At 33.3% G+C, this 18,611-nt stretch overlaps 8 protein-coding genes and 4 pseudogenes across 12 annotated transcripts, besides 2 other annotated features; 8 read left to right on the forward strand and 4 right to left on the reverse strand.

Annotated features, from left to right (window-relative positions):
• Positions 1–617: 617 nt before the first annotated feature.
• Positions 618–1,600: a mobile genetic element.
• Positions 1,601–1,962: 362 nt separating this feature from the next.
• Positions 1,963–2,523, forward strand: TVAGG3_0736850 (structural constituent of cell wall; the record flags this gene model as incomplete). The annotated part of the gene is made up of 1 exon (XM_001311832.2): positions 1,963–2,523. One exon carries the CDS (start codon positions 1,963–1,965, stop codon positions 2,521–2,523), a length of 561 nt encoding a protein of 186 aa, XP_001311833.1.
• A 1,330-nt stretch (positions 2,524–3,853) lies between these two features.
• On the forward strand, positions 3,854–4,189 carry TVAGG3_0736860 (ribonuclease inhibitor domain-containing protein; the record flags this gene model as incomplete). Its single annotated transcript, XM_001311833.1, has 1 exon — positions 3,854–4,189. One exon carries the CDS (start codon positions 3,854–3,856, stop codon positions 4,187–4,189), a length of 336 nt encoding a protein of 111 aa, XP_001311834.1.
• Positions 4,190–4,935: 746 nt separating this feature from the next.
• Positions 4,936–18,611: part of a mobile genetic element that runs on past the window's edge.
• TVAGG3_0736880 (uncharacterized protein) lies at positions 5,726–6,034 on the forward strand (the record flags this gene model as incomplete). The annotated part of the gene is made up of 1 exon (XM_051244734.1): positions 5,726–6,034. One exon carries the CDS (start codon positions 5,726–5,728, stop codon positions 6,032–6,034), a length of 309 nt encoding a protein of 102 aa, XP_051091321.1.
• TVAGG3_0736890 (uncharacterized protein) lies at positions 6,323–6,796 on the reverse strand (the record flags this gene model as incomplete). Its single annotated transcript, XM_051244735.1, has 1 exon — positions 6,323–6,796. The coding sequence occupies one exon, from the start codon at positions 6,794–6,796 to the stop codon at positions 6,323–6,325; it is 474 nt and encodes a 157-aa protein (XP_051091322.1).
• On the forward strand, positions 6,887–7,325 carry TVAGG3_0736900 (organellar and viral DNA polymerase type B; the record flags this gene model as incomplete). Its single annotated transcript, XM_051244736.1, has 1 exon — positions 6,887–7,325. A coding segment is annotated over one exon (439 nt), but the record flags the coding sequence as incomplete, so codon positions are not given.
• Positions 7,448–8,215, forward strand: TVAGG3_0736910 (organellar and viral DNA polymerase type B; the record flags this gene model as incomplete). The annotated part of the gene is made up of 1 exon (XM_051244737.1): positions 7,448–8,215. One exon carries the CDS (start codon positions 7,448–7,450, stop codon positions 8,213–8,215), a length of 768 nt encoding a protein of 255 aa, XP_051091324.1.
• TVAGG3_0736930 (protein of unknown function, DUF4107 family) lies at positions 8,791–9,318 on the reverse strand (the record flags this gene model as incomplete). The annotated part of the gene is made up of 1 exon (XM_051244738.1): positions 8,791–9,318. One exon carries the CDS (start codon positions 9,316–9,318, stop codon positions 8,791–8,793), a length of 528 nt encoding a protein of 175 aa, XP_051091325.1.
• On the reverse strand, positions 9,544–10,424 carry TVAGG3_0736940 (annotated as a pseudogene). The gene has a single exon. A coding segment is annotated over exon 1 (881 nt).
• On the forward strand, positions 10,474–11,328 carry TVAGG3_0736950 (protein of unknown function, DUF4106 family; the record flags this gene model as incomplete). The annotated part of the gene is made up of 1 exon (XM_051244739.1): positions 10,474–11,328. One exon carries the CDS (start codon positions 10,474–10,476, stop codon positions 11,326–11,328), a length of 855 nt encoding a protein of 284 aa, XP_051091326.1.
• Positions 11,751–12,362, forward strand: TVAGG3_0736960 (annotated as a pseudogene). The gene has a single exon. A coding segment is annotated over exon 1 (612 nt).
• TVAGG3_0736970 lies at positions 13,668–15,273 on the forward strand (annotated as a pseudogene). The gene has a single exon. A coding segment is annotated over exon 1 (1,606 nt).
• Positions 17,138–17,688, reverse strand: TVAGG3_0736980 (annotated as a pseudogene). The gene has a single exon. A coding segment is annotated over exon 1 (551 nt).

Below are 18,611 nucleotides of genomic sequence, written 5' to 3' on the forward strand. Positions count from 1 at the left end.
AATTTCGAAAAAGTGTTTTTATAAATGCGGAAGACTTCAAAAGATTGATTTAAAGAATGTAAAATCGATTAATTCCAGTGCATTTTCTATGTGTTCAGCACTCTCTGATGTCAAATTTTCAAATTCGTTAGAAACCATCGAATCAAGCGCATTTAATGCTTGCAAGATAAGTCAAATTACTCTTCCAAATACATTAAAGTATATTGGTAATCAATCATTTTGTTTTTGCACAGAATTAACTTCAATCACATTTCCAGACTCTGTTGAGTACATTGGAGAACCTGCATTTTATGGATGTGTATCAGTCAAAGAATTAACAATTCCTCCTAAAGTGGAAACAATTTTTGACAGCACTTTTGTTCAAATGAAGAATTTACAAAAAGTTAAATTGAATCATGTGAAAAAGATATCAAAAGAAGCATTTTCACAATGTGTTAAACTGAACAATATTGATTGGGGCGATAGTTTGACATATATTGGTTCAAATGCATTTTCATCATCAGGATTGGAAGGAGAAATCAGTTTACCATCAACGATTGTTTCCATTGATGCAAGTGCATTCACAAAAACTCAAATTAAATCAATAATATTTAATTCAGAAAAAAATTCAATTGATAATGTTGTAAACGAAAACGATAAAAATGGTTTGACAGAAAAGTGACACTTTACATGGCAAAAAATAGAGCCTTACTTTTGAGATACTTGAGATTGAAACTGAATCTTATGAGGCGGTGATCTTGAATCACCACCTCATAAGGTTCAGTTTCATATAAAATTTATTGCAATTTGTTATTCTTTTGCAATTATTTCTTATAAGATTTTACATCTTTTAGCGGGGAATGTTTGTTATCATGTATATATTATAAATATCTACACGATAACGAACATTCCTCGCTAAATTGCTGAGAAACTTTGAGGAAATGTCGAACAATTTCCTCAAAGTTTCTCAGATTTATATAGATCACTAGAGTCCCCTAGGCACTGATTCTGGTTCAGTACCTAGGAGGCTCTAGTTCTCTAACGAACTGATAAAATGTTTTTAAATTTTTGGATATTGCTACCTGTGAAGCACTGACTTCAAGTCAGTACCTCACAGGTAGCAATTACATTGAAAGATGGGAGAAACTTTGTCCGAATGTTAAACTATTCGGACAAAGTTTCTCACATTTGTAGTGGAGATGGAAGGCTTTGAGGTATATTGTATTAATATATACCCCAAAGCCTTCCATCTCCACTTGAAAGTGTCCAAACTTTGGGTTAATAGTTTGCAATTAACCCAAAGTTTCTCCCATTTTAAGAAGGAATTGGAGGGTAAGAGATATACATTCATATGGTATATCTCTTACCCTCCAATTCCTTCTTAAAATGGGAGAAACTTTGTCCGAATAGTTTAACATTCGGACAAAGTTTCTCCCATTTTAAGAAGGAATTGGAGGCTATGAGATACTGATGAAATGTCAGTAACTCATGGCCTCCAATTCCTTCCTAAAACTCATAAAAGTGGACATTACATGCATATAAAATTTGACATGTAAAGTCCACTTTTTGAGAGAGGGGATTTGACTCCGTCAAATACTCTTTTTCGTTTACGAGAATAATGAAGTTTTTTTTTCATCATGTGAGAAACTTGAGAGTGTTACATTCAAAGGAAAATCAGCAACATTTGGTACAGGTATATTCAAATCATGCCAGAATTTGAAAACTGTGAAATTACCAAAAGATTTGAAAGTTCTTGGCAATTCAACATTCGAATCATGTGAAAACTTAGAGAATATCCAATTACCTGATAACTTAGAGACAATTGGATCAAGATCTTTCTATTCTTGCAAGAAATTAACTTCAATTACTTTTCCAGAAACATTGACAAAGATTGGTGATCGTTCATTCTCATTGTGTTCATCAATAACAGAAATACATCTTCCGAAATCTCTCCAATCTGTTGGAAATTTGTGTTTTTCATATATGGACAGTTTAGTTTTTGTTGAAGTTACATCAGATGCAGAAATCGCAAACTGTGCATTCAACCATAGCAAGAACTTCAAAGAAATAAGATATAATTCACCAGAAATCACAAAGATCTATTTGACTTATTATGTTTCGAATTATACAGCAAATTTGATCAAAGTCAGTGACAAAATAACAGCTTATCCTGTATCAAAGTCATGCAAAGAATGCAAAGTTAAGTTTATGAACATTTCATGTGATGTCAAAGAAATGAACACAGGAAATAAAGAATTTATAAGAATTGGTCAGTTCACATATTCAGGAAAGACAGAAATCACAGGAAACATGTCAGATCCAAGTAACATTGACTGTTTAATCTTGAACAAAGATTACAAAGGAAAGTTATTTGGTCAAAGTGTTTCCAAATACAGTAAATGTGGTTCATTCCCATTATCTGCTATAATTGGCATCGCAGCAGCCGGAATGGTTGTTGTTGGAATCATAATAACTGTTATTGTGATTTGCATCATGAGAAAACGCAGAACTAAAGGTTTCTCAGAAATACCTAACAGTATATAAATAAAAATACACTTTATTTATTAATACTTATCTCTTTTATGAATTCAAATGGGTAAAATTTATAATTTAAAACAATTCGGATAGATATATATTTATTGACAAAAATTTCAAAACACTATCAAAATTGTGAGAATACAATATTAGTATTTACAATCATACTATTGCTATTGCTTGTGAACAAATAAAAATAGATAGACAACTAAATTGGATAAGCTCGCAGCTAAAATATTAGGATAATACAGTTGATTAATTAATGAAGGCATCATATATTAATCTAAATCTGATTTTGCATTCCATTCAATTTTAAATTCACAAGAAATTTTGATAACAGTTATCATTGTAAAAATAAATAAAACAAGTTTGCGTAAGCTTTTAAATGCTCAAATTTAATGTTCCGTTAGAATCGAGCTAATCATTAAAGCTATGGCAGACTTTGATCTTTTGATAGCATGTTAATTTTTTGAATGAAATTTTATATTTTACATTGGGTCATATTTCATTTAGCGATCCTGATTTTCATCTATTAATAGTTTCATTTTATATAAAATTTCATTACAAAATCTATGTAATATCTAAGCTAAGGTATTCTTTCAAATATTTTCAACAATGTGCAGCAAACTTAAAGTAATAGATTCATGGGCTTTTGATAATTATGAAAAAGTTTCTCAGATTCTATTGACAAATGGACTTCTTGAAATAGGTAGTGTCGCATTTTCAGGAAATAAATTAGTCACAAATATCATAATACCATCTTCAGTGAAATGCATGCTATCTCGTTCTTTTTTGCAATAAAAATATGAGTTGTAACAACTAATATTTAAAACTTTGCTTTGTGCTAATTAATATTGCTGAGATAAATTTAATGGTAATCTAATAGAATTTGTTTTCCACTGATAGAATTTTGCCCAGGTCGAATTTTTGTAAAAAGTTTACAAATCAGAACGATAGAAATTGAAACCTGAGTCCAATGATACATCAATCCGAAATTTTATCATTATTTCAATATTATAAGAAATTCACAATACTCAATAAATACAGTCAATTTGAAGTTTGATTTCTGATAATCTTTTTTTTATTGTCTTTTTAAAACTTCAACATCCAATCACGTCTTTGCCCCTATCTTGCACAGTCAGATTGTTTTATGAAAATATAAATTCAATAGTGTAGTAAATACTAAAAACAAGAGCTCTATTTGAGAATTATAACTTTGAACGTTTATTATCATTCGAAAATCCGAGTAAAATTCAAGAATAAGCAATAAATTAAGAAAACAGGTATTATAAAACTATACAATGGCCAAAATACAACAGTAAAAACATAAAAAATTAAAATGATTCTCTTTTTCTACATTTTTTACAAAGATATTGAATCAAACTGCTACTCAAGTGATGGTAAAACACTTATTCAAGTTACTGATCCTTCACCTCATCTCAGAATATCAGCCAGCTGTGAAGTCATAAATGACAGTTGCTTTAGTTTTCTAAATTCTTTAGCTACATTTACATTTGCAGACACTCCTAACTTAACAACAATAGCAAAATTAAGTTTTAGTGAATGTGTAAATCTTACAATTATTAATTTAACAATGTGCAGCAAACTTAAAATAATAGAAGCATGTGCATTTTATGGCTGTGAAAAAGTTTCACAGATTCTTTTGCCAGACTAGGGATGCGACGGTTTTACGCCATGACCGTTTAAAAATAGAATAATACGCCATTTTTGGGGCCGAATGGCGGGTACTTTGTACCCGCCATTCGGCCGAATAACAAAACAATACAAAATTATCGCCATCTTTTTTTTTTCTTTCTTTCTTTCTTTCTCTTTTTTTCTCTCTCTCTTTCTTTTCTCTTTCCTCTTTTTACTCCTCTTTCTCTTTTCATCATTAAACGTAGAAAAATATATTAATATTATTTTAAAATTAAAAAAAATAAAGAAAGTATAATAAGTAATTATTTAATTATCGATATATATATGTAAAGTGATAATCTGAGGAGGAGTCTGAGGATTAGACCGAGGAGTAGTTTGAGGAGTTTGATGATAATCTGATGAGTTTGAGGAGTAGTCTGAGGAGTTTGAGGATAATCTGAGGAGTTTGAGGATAATCTGAGGAGTTGTCTGAGGAGTAGTTTCAGGAGTTGTCTGAGGATAATTTGAGGAGTTTGAAGAGTAGTCTGAGGAGTTTGAGGATAATCCGAGGAGTTGTCTGAGGAGTAGTTTCAGGAGTTGTCTGAGGATAATTTGAGGAGTTTGAAGAGTAGTCTGAGGAGTTTGAGGATAATCCGAGGAGTTTGAGGAGTAGTCTGAGGAGTTTGAGGATAATCTGAGGAGGAGTCTGAGGCTAATCTGAGGAGTTTGAGGATAATCTGAGGAGGAGTCTGAGGATTAGACCGAGGAGTAGTCTGAGGAGTTTATTTATTTTTTATTTTATTTTTTATTTTATTTTTTATTTTATTTTTATATAAATGACGAAAACTATTGAGATAACAAACTACAACGGTCATGAGTTCAAGAACTTGTTCTTCGTTCCTCGTGAAAATACATTCTATCAGATACGAGGGAGAAAGGGTAAAGTTAGTTTGAGCGTTTATGACAACAAACATAATGGGAGATATATAAAAGCAATAGATACAAACGGTAAGCGTGTTTCATTAGCTTTGTCAAAACTTACATACATTTATTTTGACAGTGACTTTGACCTATATGAAGAAGAAAGTGAGTCAGAAGATTATGAACTGTTATGTGAAGCACAGCAATGGGAGGAGTTGCAATACTTTTGTAAGTGAGAGCGTTTATTTTTTTTACAGTAGTGAAGTCGTTTGTGAAAACGTTAGTGAGGTGAAGTGGTTGGTGGTTTTGTAAATATTTAAGGTTAAGTTAGTGTTGTCGTTTGTGTTGTAAAATATACGTTAACGGTTTTGTAAAGTGTCAAACTGTTATCTTGGGTAAGGTGGAACGCAGTGCCGCCGTACCCAAGTTAGGTATACTAACTCATAGACTTTTAGTAAATGCTGTAGCAATGTGGGCTTCACCTCGTTATGCTTGTTATATTTTCATGATGTTAGATGAACTATATAAAGCAGAACGTGGAGAGATGGAAAAGAAACTTCAAGCAAAAGATGAAGTCATTGAATCCAAAGACAAAAGCATACAGAAAAGAATACCGCGTTCAGTACCAAAAGGAAAGGAAAAGAGTTATAAGTATATGATATATACTGAAGAGTTGGAGAAAGAAGAAGATAAAGATATGGTTATGTTGCATTTAGTCAGAAGAAACAACAAGAGCTTTTATGACTTAGCTAAAATATATAAATCTGACAGAAACTGGTTCTATCGTGAAAACTTACCGATTTCAATGACACCGAATGAGCAAATAAAGGAAATTGTCAAAAATACTCTTCCTCAAACACACTATGACATCAAAGGTTGCACAATACTTACATTCAAAGAAGACTTAACATTACTGAAGGAAAAAATAACAGAATATTTCGATAACTTCAAAGAGGAAGAATAAAAAAATCTAAGCTAATTTTATTTTTTTATAAAATTTTATCTCATATGAAAGAACATGAATTTAGAATATTCGGAACTCATGACAGAAGAAGAGAACGAACAACATGTAAAAGATTATGCAAAATTTCTGAAGACATACAAAGCATTTAAACAATATCTAAATGCTTCTAAAGATTATGCAAAATTTCTGAAGGTATATAAAGCTTATGAAAAAGCGTATGAAAAGTTTATACATTGGGGAATTGTTGTAAAATATCGATATGAAGACTAACCAAAAATATATTTTTGCTTAAATAGCTTCAGGGTCAATTTCTTCAACCATTTCACTTCCTTCGTCAATGTCAATAGAAGCTTCTTCAACCTTTGGTAAGAATTTCTGTATAACATCTTTGTTTGTTATTGTCTTCAGAGATGAAGGATAATATTTCACATTTGTTTCACCCTTCTTATATTCTTTCTGTTCGGAAAGATTTAAAGCAATACTGAAGAAGTCAATATTAGAGTTCTTTATAACAGTATAATGAGTATCTTTGACATTCACGAAGAAACTCTTTTGTTTCAAAACTACTGCTAACTCTTGTGAAGTATAACGTTTGCGGTCAATGACGATAGCTAATGGTCTGACATACTGACCAAACTTAGATTCTTTCACAAACTTCTTGTTAAAGATAACATTAACATTTGAAGCATTATTGAACTCATTCTTGATGGCAGTAGCGAGAGCATTGTATGAAAAGAACTTGCAATCTTGCATGTGTTTCATTAAAATAAAAATATTAAATTATTTTGAAAAATAACTTTAAAAAATCTAATCTAATTTTTTCAAAAAATATTTTTTTATTTCCTACTAAAGATGTATCGGAAGTTGTCTAAGTTAGAACACTCGGAAATAAAACAACTTCTTACAGAAGCTAATATAGATGTTGCAAAGCATTACGCAACAAACAAAAAAGCACTCGCTGACTTCATTAAAGACTATAATGGTGCAATAAGTTATGATAGAATTCATGAGTTCATAAAGCCGCAACGCGGCGAGGACGAAGTCCATGCAAGAGCATTTCCTTTAAATGACGTTGCTATTGACTTATATCATAGACGTTCAGTACCTCATGAAGTAAGAAGAGAAATGTTTGACATAACAAATGCAAACGTTGGTGAAACAAGAAGAAGAGACGACACACTGAAACAACAGAGAAGAGAGATGTTTAAGAGCGCTATAGAACAAGTTCGCAAAGCTAACGATGTCATTCGTTCCATTGACGACAAACCAAAAGAAGGTGAGAGATGGTTAAAGAAAGATGAAGAGAATAGGAAGAGAAATGTGAAGTCAGGCAATAGACTCATTGACTTTAACATCGAAGCTTTAGATGAACCAAACAGAGACTACTTACACAAACATTTCGGTAAGGTTTTCATGAGACTCTTAGAGAAAATTAAAATAAACTCACAACAGAGATGGATGGTATGTTATAAACTTGGTGGAAAGTATGAATGTTCTACGTTAAACCTCAATAATATTGGAACATTACTACATCAGCTCTTGAAGGAGAACTTTATATCAGAGATAGAAGCAAATGCTGCAGGTATTGTTGAAATGCACTATGACTTCTTCTTGACAAACATAAAGAATCTTACTGAAATAAAGATGTATGATTTAACAGAATATGAAGGCTTAACGATGTCAGATGTAAAGAAAGGCAAACCAAAAAAGAGACCATATAGAGATGAAAGCACACTGACAAATGACCAGAAAGCCATTTTGGAAGCTCTTAAGCAAACAGGAAACCCAGCACTTATAGAAAGCTTTTGGAAAGATAATGGTGAAAAGAAGTTTTATAAGAAGAGAAGCGGTCAGTTCTGGAAGTATCTTTGCACATTACCTATAAATCTTGAGCGCTACCAAATCTTCAATGAATTGAACAAAAGAACTGCAGCACTTATGACAGAAGACAATTGTTTCGTTTATGCTTGCATTCAGGCTGGAGTAGATGGAGAGACTATTGACCACATGAGAGAAGTCATTCGTGTTAGAGACTTTCCTCAAAGTAAAGTACAAGAAATTTCTGACGCAACAGGTATAGCATTTAATGTTACCATAGTTAGTAAACATATCAAGGGTACGGCGGCACTGCGTTCCACCTTACCCATTATATGTGAATTTGACACTTTACAAAACCGTTAACGTATATTTTACAACACAAACGACAACACTAACTTAACCTTAAATATTTACAAAGCCGCCAACCACTTCACTAACGAACTCACTAATGTAAAAATAAACGTTCTCACTATCGTTCTCACTAACGACTTCACTAATGTTCTCATAAATTTTCCTCAATATCTTCATCATCAATGTTAACCCTATTGTAGTCATACTTGAAGCCATAAACTTTCTCTAACTTCTTAACGTACAATTTACATAACTTACCTTCGTCATCATATGGTTTAATGATATAACTATTTCTATCTTTATACACAGTCAATGAAAAGTCAACTGGTCTCGGATGTATTTGAAAGAACATGTTATGCTCAGGAAGGAAGAATAAATGTTTAAATGTATGTTTGTTATATTTTTCGATTTGTATGAGTTGCTTTTGTTCTGTCATTTACATCCAAATAAAAAATAAAATAAAAAATAAACTTAAAAATTAATGATATCACCACCCTCACACGTATGAAAACATAGCACAAAAATAAATTTAGGTGAAGTGGTGAGATCTCACCTCTTTTTTCACCTGTTTTTTCACCCTGTTGAATTCATTGCTTTATAACTCTCTTCCTTGGTTTCTTTTTAGTTGCTTTCTTCACGTCTGTCTCCAACTTGACTGTCTTTCTTCTTCGGCCGTAATGATACCAGTTACTTCCACCAGTCAATGGGTCAAATGGTCTTTCGTAAGGGTTTCCATACATTCCATAGGGACCATACGGAAGAACTACTGGTGGAGAAGAAACATTTTCTTTAGTTCCATCGACTCTATTTAAATGCATTGTTTCACCTTTCATCTGGTCATTAAAGTCTTTTGCGTGTTTTGCAAACTCATCGTCCTTTCCTAAAGCATTTTCTGACTCAGTCGCAACCAAATTGGATGCTTTATTTATGAGCCCTATTTTATTTAATCTTAACTTCTTTGCAACCCAGCCTCCAATCTTCCCTTTATTTGCATCTAATGTCTTCGAAACTCTTCCTCCACTCATTTTATTTACTGCGTCATAAGCTCCAAGTGCTTTTGCTCCAAATGCTAATGCTTTTGTTCCCATTGCGCCTAAAGCTGCCCAAGCTACCATTTACACCATATTAAAATCATCTCTCTTCAATATTATCTCATAAAAGTTCTCGTTACTGGAGAAAGTCAATGAAACATAAGCGTTCTCACGGGCTTCGCCCTCACCGCTTTGCGGTCTATCTAACTTCTTTCTTATATCATCTATACGCTTCAAAATGTCTGAACAATTGCTAACATCTTCTACAACAGTTATTTCATCATGAATGACCTTCAAGAACAAGCTCATTTAATATGCTATTAAAATCATCTCAATAATGAGTCCATCCTTTCCATCTTTAGGTAGCACAACATCTTTCATCGAAGAAGGTTCGACAAGTCTTATGTTAAACTTACTGACAAAGTTTGTTATACTATAATGCTTTGGCGGCGAATACATATAGTTTGAAAGACATAATATAGATTCTTCAGCAAATTCACTTATACTGGATTTTATAACAATGTTCTCACGAGACCAAATACCACCAATTGACAATCTTGTAAGCAATCCTGCTGAACCTTCTACTGTAAACGTCGATGGTAACATTCCACGAAGGTCATCTATTGACATCGTTGAGTCACTGTATTTAAATATTTTCTTAAAGCAATCGTCATTATCTAACCATGCAATAGCTTTGAAGTTTTCATTCGAATATACATCTGCTTCATTAAATGTAAAACCTGACTTCTTTGCAGAGATGACTTTAAAATCTATTGAGTTTGTTTCAAAATTATATGCTATGGTAACTTCTGAAGGTAATGGATGTCCTTCCGCAGTCAGTTGTTCTCTCACTACCGTTTGAAGCTTTGTATTAAAAACTTTCATGTCATCTCCTGTGTCTAGGTTCACATACACAGCAACAGGAAACTATCTTGCTTCTTTGTTTCATCATTATATCTCAAAACATTAAAGTTCTTCAATAATATTGTTCTTCCTGCTGGAATACTTCGAACCTGTCTGATTTCAATAGCTTTCTCACCTCCTACATACTCTACCCAGTGTCTTGGATATTCATAAGTATACTGACTTTCTTGAATTTTGGTTGGTTTCATCATAACATGTTCATAGTATATCTTTATACTCTTGTCAGTTAGACTCGGTGCTATGTTCTGAATATTTCTGACTTGCATTTTTAATGGAGATAAAATGAAGCATTTAATACATGACGTAGATGAAGACATGAATGAAACTACAGACAAACTTAACTCTTCTCTCATTCTTCCTTTCAGTAAGGACTATGAGTTCTGTTCAAATGGTGTTTATTTCTATTGTGGAAAGATGGGGTCAGGAAAGACATTCAACCTCATTCGTCATATACTCATAACAGAGCGTTTAGGAAATGACTCATATTATGACCAAATCATTATATCAGCAACTTCAGACTCTATGGACTCAACAGCGAAAACATTTATGTCAAAAGTTCAAGCCTCTGTCGTTAAAGTTCCAGACAGTGAACTCATTGAATTTCTTCAACGTTACATTCGACGTAAGAGGAAATATTATGCCATCGTTGAATTTATACAGTCAGGAATGCAAAAGACTTCTGAGGAGATGGAAAGAATTATTGACAAACACCACTTACGTCAATACTCAGGAGTTTACGATATGAAACGACTTACAAACTACATTCTGTCAAAACTTTCAAAATACCCCTTCAAAAAATATCCTTCAAACACTTTATTAGTTTGTGACGACTTCGCCGGAAAAGGTTTAGTGTCAAAACCAGACTCACCATTAGCTAACATCATTACTAAAGTCAGACATTACCATTTAACTGTAGCAATACTTATGCAAACATGGAGGTTTTTAGCTTTAAACATAAAACGTCTCATAACTGACTTCGTTATCTTTCAAGGTTTCTCACGCTATGATATTGAACTCATTTGGAAACAGTCAGGTATAACATTACCTTTTGAAGAAATTTGGGAAGCATATAAGTCTCTCATCTCTCCTCGTTCATACCTTGAGATTCATATCATGACTAATACCATTAAAGTCAAAAATATTCCATGGGAACGACCAACATTGTTTTAAAGTTTAACCTTCAATTGACTGATGGTAAACAAATTCCATGCATCTCTGTCGCCATTTCTGTTAATATTTTTGCTGTCATTCATATCATCCACTTCCCATCCGTTAGCTTTTGAGGATATGCGTTAGAATAGCTGTTCTTAAATGAAGGCTTTTCACCTTTGAGAGCATAAACTCTATAACTTTCTGCATACTTTATGTTTGAACCTCCTGAGCCATCATTGACATAAATTTTTATAGGCTTCCACCCTTTGTTCATGTTCCTGCTTCTTCCCTTAGCTCTTTTGTTCAGTAGTTCTACATCTTTATACACAGCACCTGTCTCAGTGAATTCAACAATATTTTCATTCGTTAGCTTTACATTCAAACCCTTGTCGAGTATATTGTTCATTTCATACATATAAAAGGTTTTTATTCTATATGAAATGAGAAGCAAATCCATCTTAGCTGGTGCCGTTAATGTTCCAATTGAACCAACATCAAATGTTGACTCACGAACGACAAACAATATTGTCATAAAGAACTATAGTTCAGAGTGTTTGAAAGAACCAGAACCAGAGCTGAAATCCGTGAATTTAAACTCAGCTTCAAACGCTAACGCTACATCAGATGTTAAGTTAGAGTATCCACCACTGGACCAAATTCTTTCAAGAGAAGCCAACGACAACCCTTACACAAATGTTCAAACAAATCCTTCAGATAACGTAGACCATTACCTTCTTCAGTTATACCAAACAATTTTACTCAAAGACGATAAGAAGCTTTTGACAAATCTTATAAGCAAGAACCAAATAATTCTAACAAAGGAGGACCTTGAAAATTATATCTCACGAATAACAGGGAAACAATGTGTCATTGACTATCTCGACCCTGAAATCGAATGCTGTGGTCAAACGCCACATTCATGAAAATAGGTAACATCCGCATCATTGAAACACCAGGAACTACAGGAGTTGAGTTTAAGTATAAATATTCGAACGAGTATACAAAACTATCTACTGATATAACTTTGTTTGAAATATGTTTTAGTAAATTAAAGCAGTCAGGAGGGCTCTTTGAGCCCATCTTGGCGCTTTGCGCCGTCAGTCAAAAAAATTTCAAGTTAGCAATTTGTAATATCTATCCAAAACTTCTTCAACAGTATCGAACTCATCTTCATAATGCAAACCTAATCTTATTGACTTGGTGCAGTTTTCACTAACACAATATTTTTCTGTTCTCTTGACTGACATAACTAATTCATTTGTTTCATCAAACAGCAACAACCAAAGTTCATGACCTAATACATAACATTCATACTTTATATTTTTAGCTCTGAGTTCTCTTGTAAGCTGTTGCATTTAATATTTTCTAAAAAGTCAACTTCAACAGTCATTCGCACTGGTGCCTTCAGTTCTACAGGCTCTCCTTGAAAGTCAACAAGTCTGAATTGCATGTCTTTCAAATTATGAGGACTAATGCGAACCCATTTACCTAAATGAGTTGCTATGACAGGAACGTTTGGAATGAACATTGAATTGACTGCATAACAGAAGGATTTATATTCTACTGAACCTTTACTATTAACTCCTGAAATGCCTGTGACATTAGCTATTTTAGACTCAATGTACAAACAATTACCATAACATACGTATGGAACAGATTTCATCTCAATCGTTTTGTCAACACTTTTCAAAGGAAATGTCATATGGTATGCACCCAAAAGAATTGTACTCTATGACTCATTGTTATCTTAAACTCCTTCGCATAACTGAACTTCAAAACTCCTGCAATAAGTTTAACATTCATTAAGTTTTCTTCGTTATCCTTGTTTATTGTAGTATTTATGAGAGCATTTAACACTCCAGCTAATGTTTCCATCTTATATTCTACATTATTGTGAAATCTTATTTCGTGCTTCTTTCCATCTATTTCAATCTCCATGAAATCTGTTTCATCTGTTATAACGAATGAAGCGATAGTATTGAAGTCAACCATTCTGAATGCAAGCGCCTCATTCTGTAGACCTAAGTTTGTTTGTAGCTTTACTGTCCCGTATTCGTTTGGGTCTGTACTTTGCAAATAGAACAACATTTTATTCTCATTAAAATATGAGTATAGCTGCATATGCGTATGAAGCTGACAGAGCTAAACGTTTATATTTTGGTCAATACTCTCTCACACTTACTGACAAATATATTGTTATCACTGATGGAAATACTGAGAAATACATAACATGGAAGGACTATGAAAAGTTTGACCCTATTTTAACTCCATGTACTATGCCGTTTATAAAGGACGGTGAAATTATTGAAAAAGATAATACAACCGTATATAGGTCTGTTTATGAAGCATTAGAATATATGTTGAATCATAACCCAAAAAGATTTGACCCAAGCACTACACCATGTGCAATGCCTTTTATTAAGGACGGTGAAATCGTAAGAGTTCCGGATTCAACGGTTTACACAGCTGTTCAAAACAGTTTACAAAACATTTTAGCGAATATCTTTAATTCAGAAACTACAGAAATAAAATTACCGTATATATAACAGATGCTAAAGAAATTAAATCAAAAACGACAACATTATTTACGTCACTTAATGATTTAATGACTTATATCATTAATATTCCTGCACCAACTACAGGATTTGATCCAAACTCGACGGTTTGCAGTGTACCTTTCATAAAGGACAGTTCATTAATTACTTTAAGGGATTCGACAGTAAATGAATCATTAAAGGCGTCATTAATGAAAATCATTGATTTTAACTCATTCACGAATACATATAATTCATTCATTAATGTTTCATATGCTTCTAAAGAAGGTGAGCCAAAAACTATCGATAAAGCGGTGTATGAAATAAAAGCATCAACGACGAAATTGAATTCGTTAACTTTTGACGGTGATAGTTTCGTTAATGACATAACATCGGGGAAAACAATTTTAACGAAAGAATATTTAAAATCTCATGTTAGTGAGTTCGTTGAAATTGAAAAAGAAGGTGGAATTAAGTTCGATCCACTGAATTTCATTTTCAGCTTAGCGAATGCAGGTATTAATTTTGCTGAATGGACAACTATACAGAGTGAAATAAATGCAATATGGACGTTTTTGGGGTCAAAAGCGGGAATGGGTGAGCTTGTAAATGCTGCAAGAACATTAGGTGAAACAGGAAATTTTGTAGATGGTTTTAAAAGACTTGTTTCAAATGTTTTAACAAACACAAAGAAATTATTTAGATATACCGTACATAACGGACGGATTTTCGAACAGATAGCAACAAACCCTCCGGTTATGGCTGCGTTGATGATGGCTAGAGATATAAAACCACGTAACCGACGGGAACGAACATGAACAACAGGATACTGGTCGGGTTATTCGAGACATTAAAAACGTGTATCCTGAAGTTATTGATTTATTTAGAGGAGTTAATGATTCAATTTCAAAACATTCTATAACCCTCGATGAAGAGAATAAATTAACAGATTATATATTCGTCATTATTGCAGAATTAATGAAGAGAATAAATGAAAAAGGAATTGGTGATATCATTAATGTCAGCGATGTAATGATGAAAAGAAATTTTGACTCATTATTTACAAAACCGAAAACAGAATATAGTCTTTATGACGTAATTACCGAATTAATGAAAAAGATTAATGATAATAAGAGTTCTGGCGGAAGAGTTGAATTAGAAGTGAATGATGTTAATGAGAAATTAGCCGAAAAAGCAGACAAAAATGAGCTTTTAGCTCTGAGTGATAAAGTCAAGAACCACGTTCATTATATAACTTCAGACGAACAGATTATAACGGACTACCATGGATATTTAACACGAAGTGATGAAGCGAAGACAAAAAATGTTAATGAAAGAAGATATAAATACATTCGTGCTAAAGGTTATGACATAAGCTGTACTGTACAGTATGATGTAGCTAAAGCACCAGAAGCATTTGGTTATACCGGTGAAATTTATGCCTCTACTTTCAATGTTAACGGTGTATTAGTTGAACCAAGATTTACTTTGAGAGTTAAGTCAAAAATAACGTTTGAAGATGCTATTAAAAGTAAAGCTGACAAAGTTGAACTCGAAGCAATGAACAAAGTTTTGAAATCTCATAAACACAACATCTCCGATATAAATGAACTTCAAGCTACATTAGACAGTAAAGCCGACAAGAACCATACAATGAATCCTTCACTACTGTTAGAGCAGACGACATAATATTGAACTATACCCTTGGTTCAAGTGCACCTTTAGAGAATCCAAGTACAAGCGTAAAAGATACACTAAACAATTTAGATAACAGATGTATGAACATTGAAGGTCATGCCAGAAACTTTGAAGCATACGAACTACCAGCAATGTTAGATAAGAAAGCAGACAAAACTTATGTAGATGAAAAATTATACAAAGAAGTCGGAAGTAAATGCTGCGCTTTGTCAGATAACATGAAACAAACAGAGCGAAAAGAAACTCATTGCTGATTTCGACGCTGTTTCATTATATCCATCAGCTATAGCAAGACTTTATACTTTAGAAGGTATTCAAAGGTTATGAAGAAAGAAATGTTAAGCACAGAGTATCTCATGAGACATTTATTCGATGACGACCAAAAAGGAACCCATTGGTGAAAAGTTTATGTCTGGCTTCTTTGTTCTCATTAAGATAACAGAGATTGGAATACATAGACACTTTCCTTTAATAGTTTGTGACCCTGAACTAAATCCAGAACTTAACGTTCCCAGAAGTTCAAACACTTGCTGTTTAATGTATGTTGACCATATTACATTACAAGACCTCATAAAATATCAAGAGTGTCAAATGTGAAGTGTTGCAAGGATACTATTACGATGGAAACAGAGATATTAGAATAAGAGATGAAGTAAAGAAGTTGTTTGAGTTAAGGTTAAAGTATAAGAAAGAAGGAAATCCTTTGCAAGAAAATATAAAGCTCATTCTGAACAGTATTTATGGCAAAACTATTCTATCTCCTATTGAGTCAAAAATAACCATAGTAAATGACAAAAGATGCTATAAGTATATGCCATCAGAAACTACAACCATATAGTGAAGTTCGAAGGTTGGATGGTTCAGATAAAACTATTTTCAAGCTAACGAAAAGCATTTGCAGACACTTTAACTTCTGTCCACTTGGTGTTAACATTCTGTCTATGTCGAAGAGATAATGTGTGAAGTATTCTGTACTGCTGAGGACTTAGGAATGGACATCTTTTATAGCGATACGGACAGTATGCATCTCTACAATGAAGATATCCCTCGTTTAGCTGAAGAGTTTGAGAAACGTTATGGAAGAGTTCTCATTGGTAAAAACCTTGGTCAATTTCATAGCGACTTTGCAGAAATCACAAAAGATAAACAAAGTTTAGCATACAAGTCAATATTTTGTGGAAAGAAGACTTACATAGACTTACTCACGAATGATTTAAATGAAGTTGCATTTCACTGCAGAATGAAAGGCGTGAAGCAAGATGTTTATTGCTTTAACCGCTAATGAAATGTTTCCTGACTCTGTTCAGTGTTTCTATGATGAAGATAAAGGTTTAATGGTTCCGCAAGAACATATGACAAAGACTCTGAGTTCAGTTTAATGAAACTTTACAAAGCACTTTATGACGGTCAAGAGATTGGATTTGACTTATGTAAGTCTGTCAACCTTGCTTTGAAGAGAAGTTTAACTTCTCAATAACGACTAAAACAAGCTTTATTCGTAAGTTGAAGTTCTGAGGTCATTTATTTTTGTCAGCAATGAGGTCATTCGTGATAAAATAAGCCGCTAGCGGCAAGGGCGAAGCCCATGTGGTCATTTACAATACTGCGATGGTAGAGTTTAAGAGTTGTGCTTCAATGTAGAGACAGTCCTTATGGTCTGGAGGTAAGAACACTGGGCAGTTATGGTCATGAGTGGAGAACATGTCTATCCAAAACTCACGAATGAACCAGTTAATTTATAGTATTTAGGGTTAGGAAGTGGTGAAGTTCTTGTATGACCAATGAACTCATTTTCAACTCCCTTACTTAAGTTTGAATATAATATAGCTTGCTTTCTATCCCAAATGCCTGGAAATCTAATTTCGGAAAAATCATTTTTCCTCGGAAGCATTGCATCATAATTGAAAACATTCTTGAAATCATCACTTGGTTCAGAGATTTGAAATCTTATACGTAATGGATTTTCTTTCTTTTTAGCGACTTCATTGAATGGTGAGAATACAATGAATTGACAGTCATGTGTTCCATCTTCATTTGGTACAAACTCGTAATGAAAAGCTGTTAATCTTTCTACAATTCCTTCTTCTTTCAGTTGTGCAAGAAACTCACGTAAAGGCTGTAAAGTTTGTACTTCAATGTTAAACTTTCTTTTGAAAATTTTCGTAAAATGTAATTATACAGTCTTCTAACGTTGTATCGTCTTTTAAAGTATTTGTATATGTTGAATGTTTTGGGCGCTTAAAGATGTTTCGTCATTTTTTATCTCGACTTGAAGTATAAAGTCAACCTTTCTGAAAGCACGTGTTATATACATATTTGTTATGCCAATGTACTTCTCTTCATTTATGTTCACAATCCAGTCTGTTGGAAACTTAAACGTTACTCTGTTCCCCTTTATTTTGACGTCAGGGTTTTCACTACTGAACGCAACAGATAAAGGTATTTGTCTATACATTTAATTCGGATAAAAATAAACCATTTACTCTTTCTTTGCTTCAGCTTCTTCTCTAGCTTTCTTCGCCAGCAAACGTGGGTTCTTCTGTCTTCCAGCAGCTAATGCAGCAAGTTGTTTTTCACTAAGTTTTCCTTTGTCTCTCTGGCTTTTGTTCTTGTTTTTGTTCCTTCAGTTCGGATAAAATTTGCTCACGAATTTCTTTCTTCAATGCTTCAACATCTATGACCCCTTGGGTCTTGTCCGTAGGGCTTGCCTGAGTCATTTGACTGCAGATAAAAAACAAAATTAAAACTTTAACCGATGTAAAATGAGCTTGTCAAAATCAGAGCGAGAGTCTATTATATTAAATGACGCAAGAGGAATACAACATCCTTTCTATTACGTAAGTCAGAGTAAAGATGGTAAAATATACGTAAGAAAAAGAAAGGTTCCATTAGCGAATGCAGAGAGCGACAACATTAAGGTGTATGGCAAGGGTGAAGTCCACGAAGCCCATATAAAACTTCTGTTCAAACTGAGCCACATAGAACCAGAAGAAAAGAAGCCAGATGTACTTTCAATAACGAACCAAGAGCTTATTGCAAAGTTCGTGAATTTCATTGAAAAACAAACCG

This window comes from Trichomonas vaginalis, chromosome III (assembly GCF_026262505.1).
Source record: "Trichomonas vaginalis G3 chromosome III, whole genome shotgun sequence".
NCBI classification, from domain to species: Eukaryota; Parabasalia; order Trichomonadida; family Trichomonadidae; genus Trichomonas; species Trichomonas vaginalis.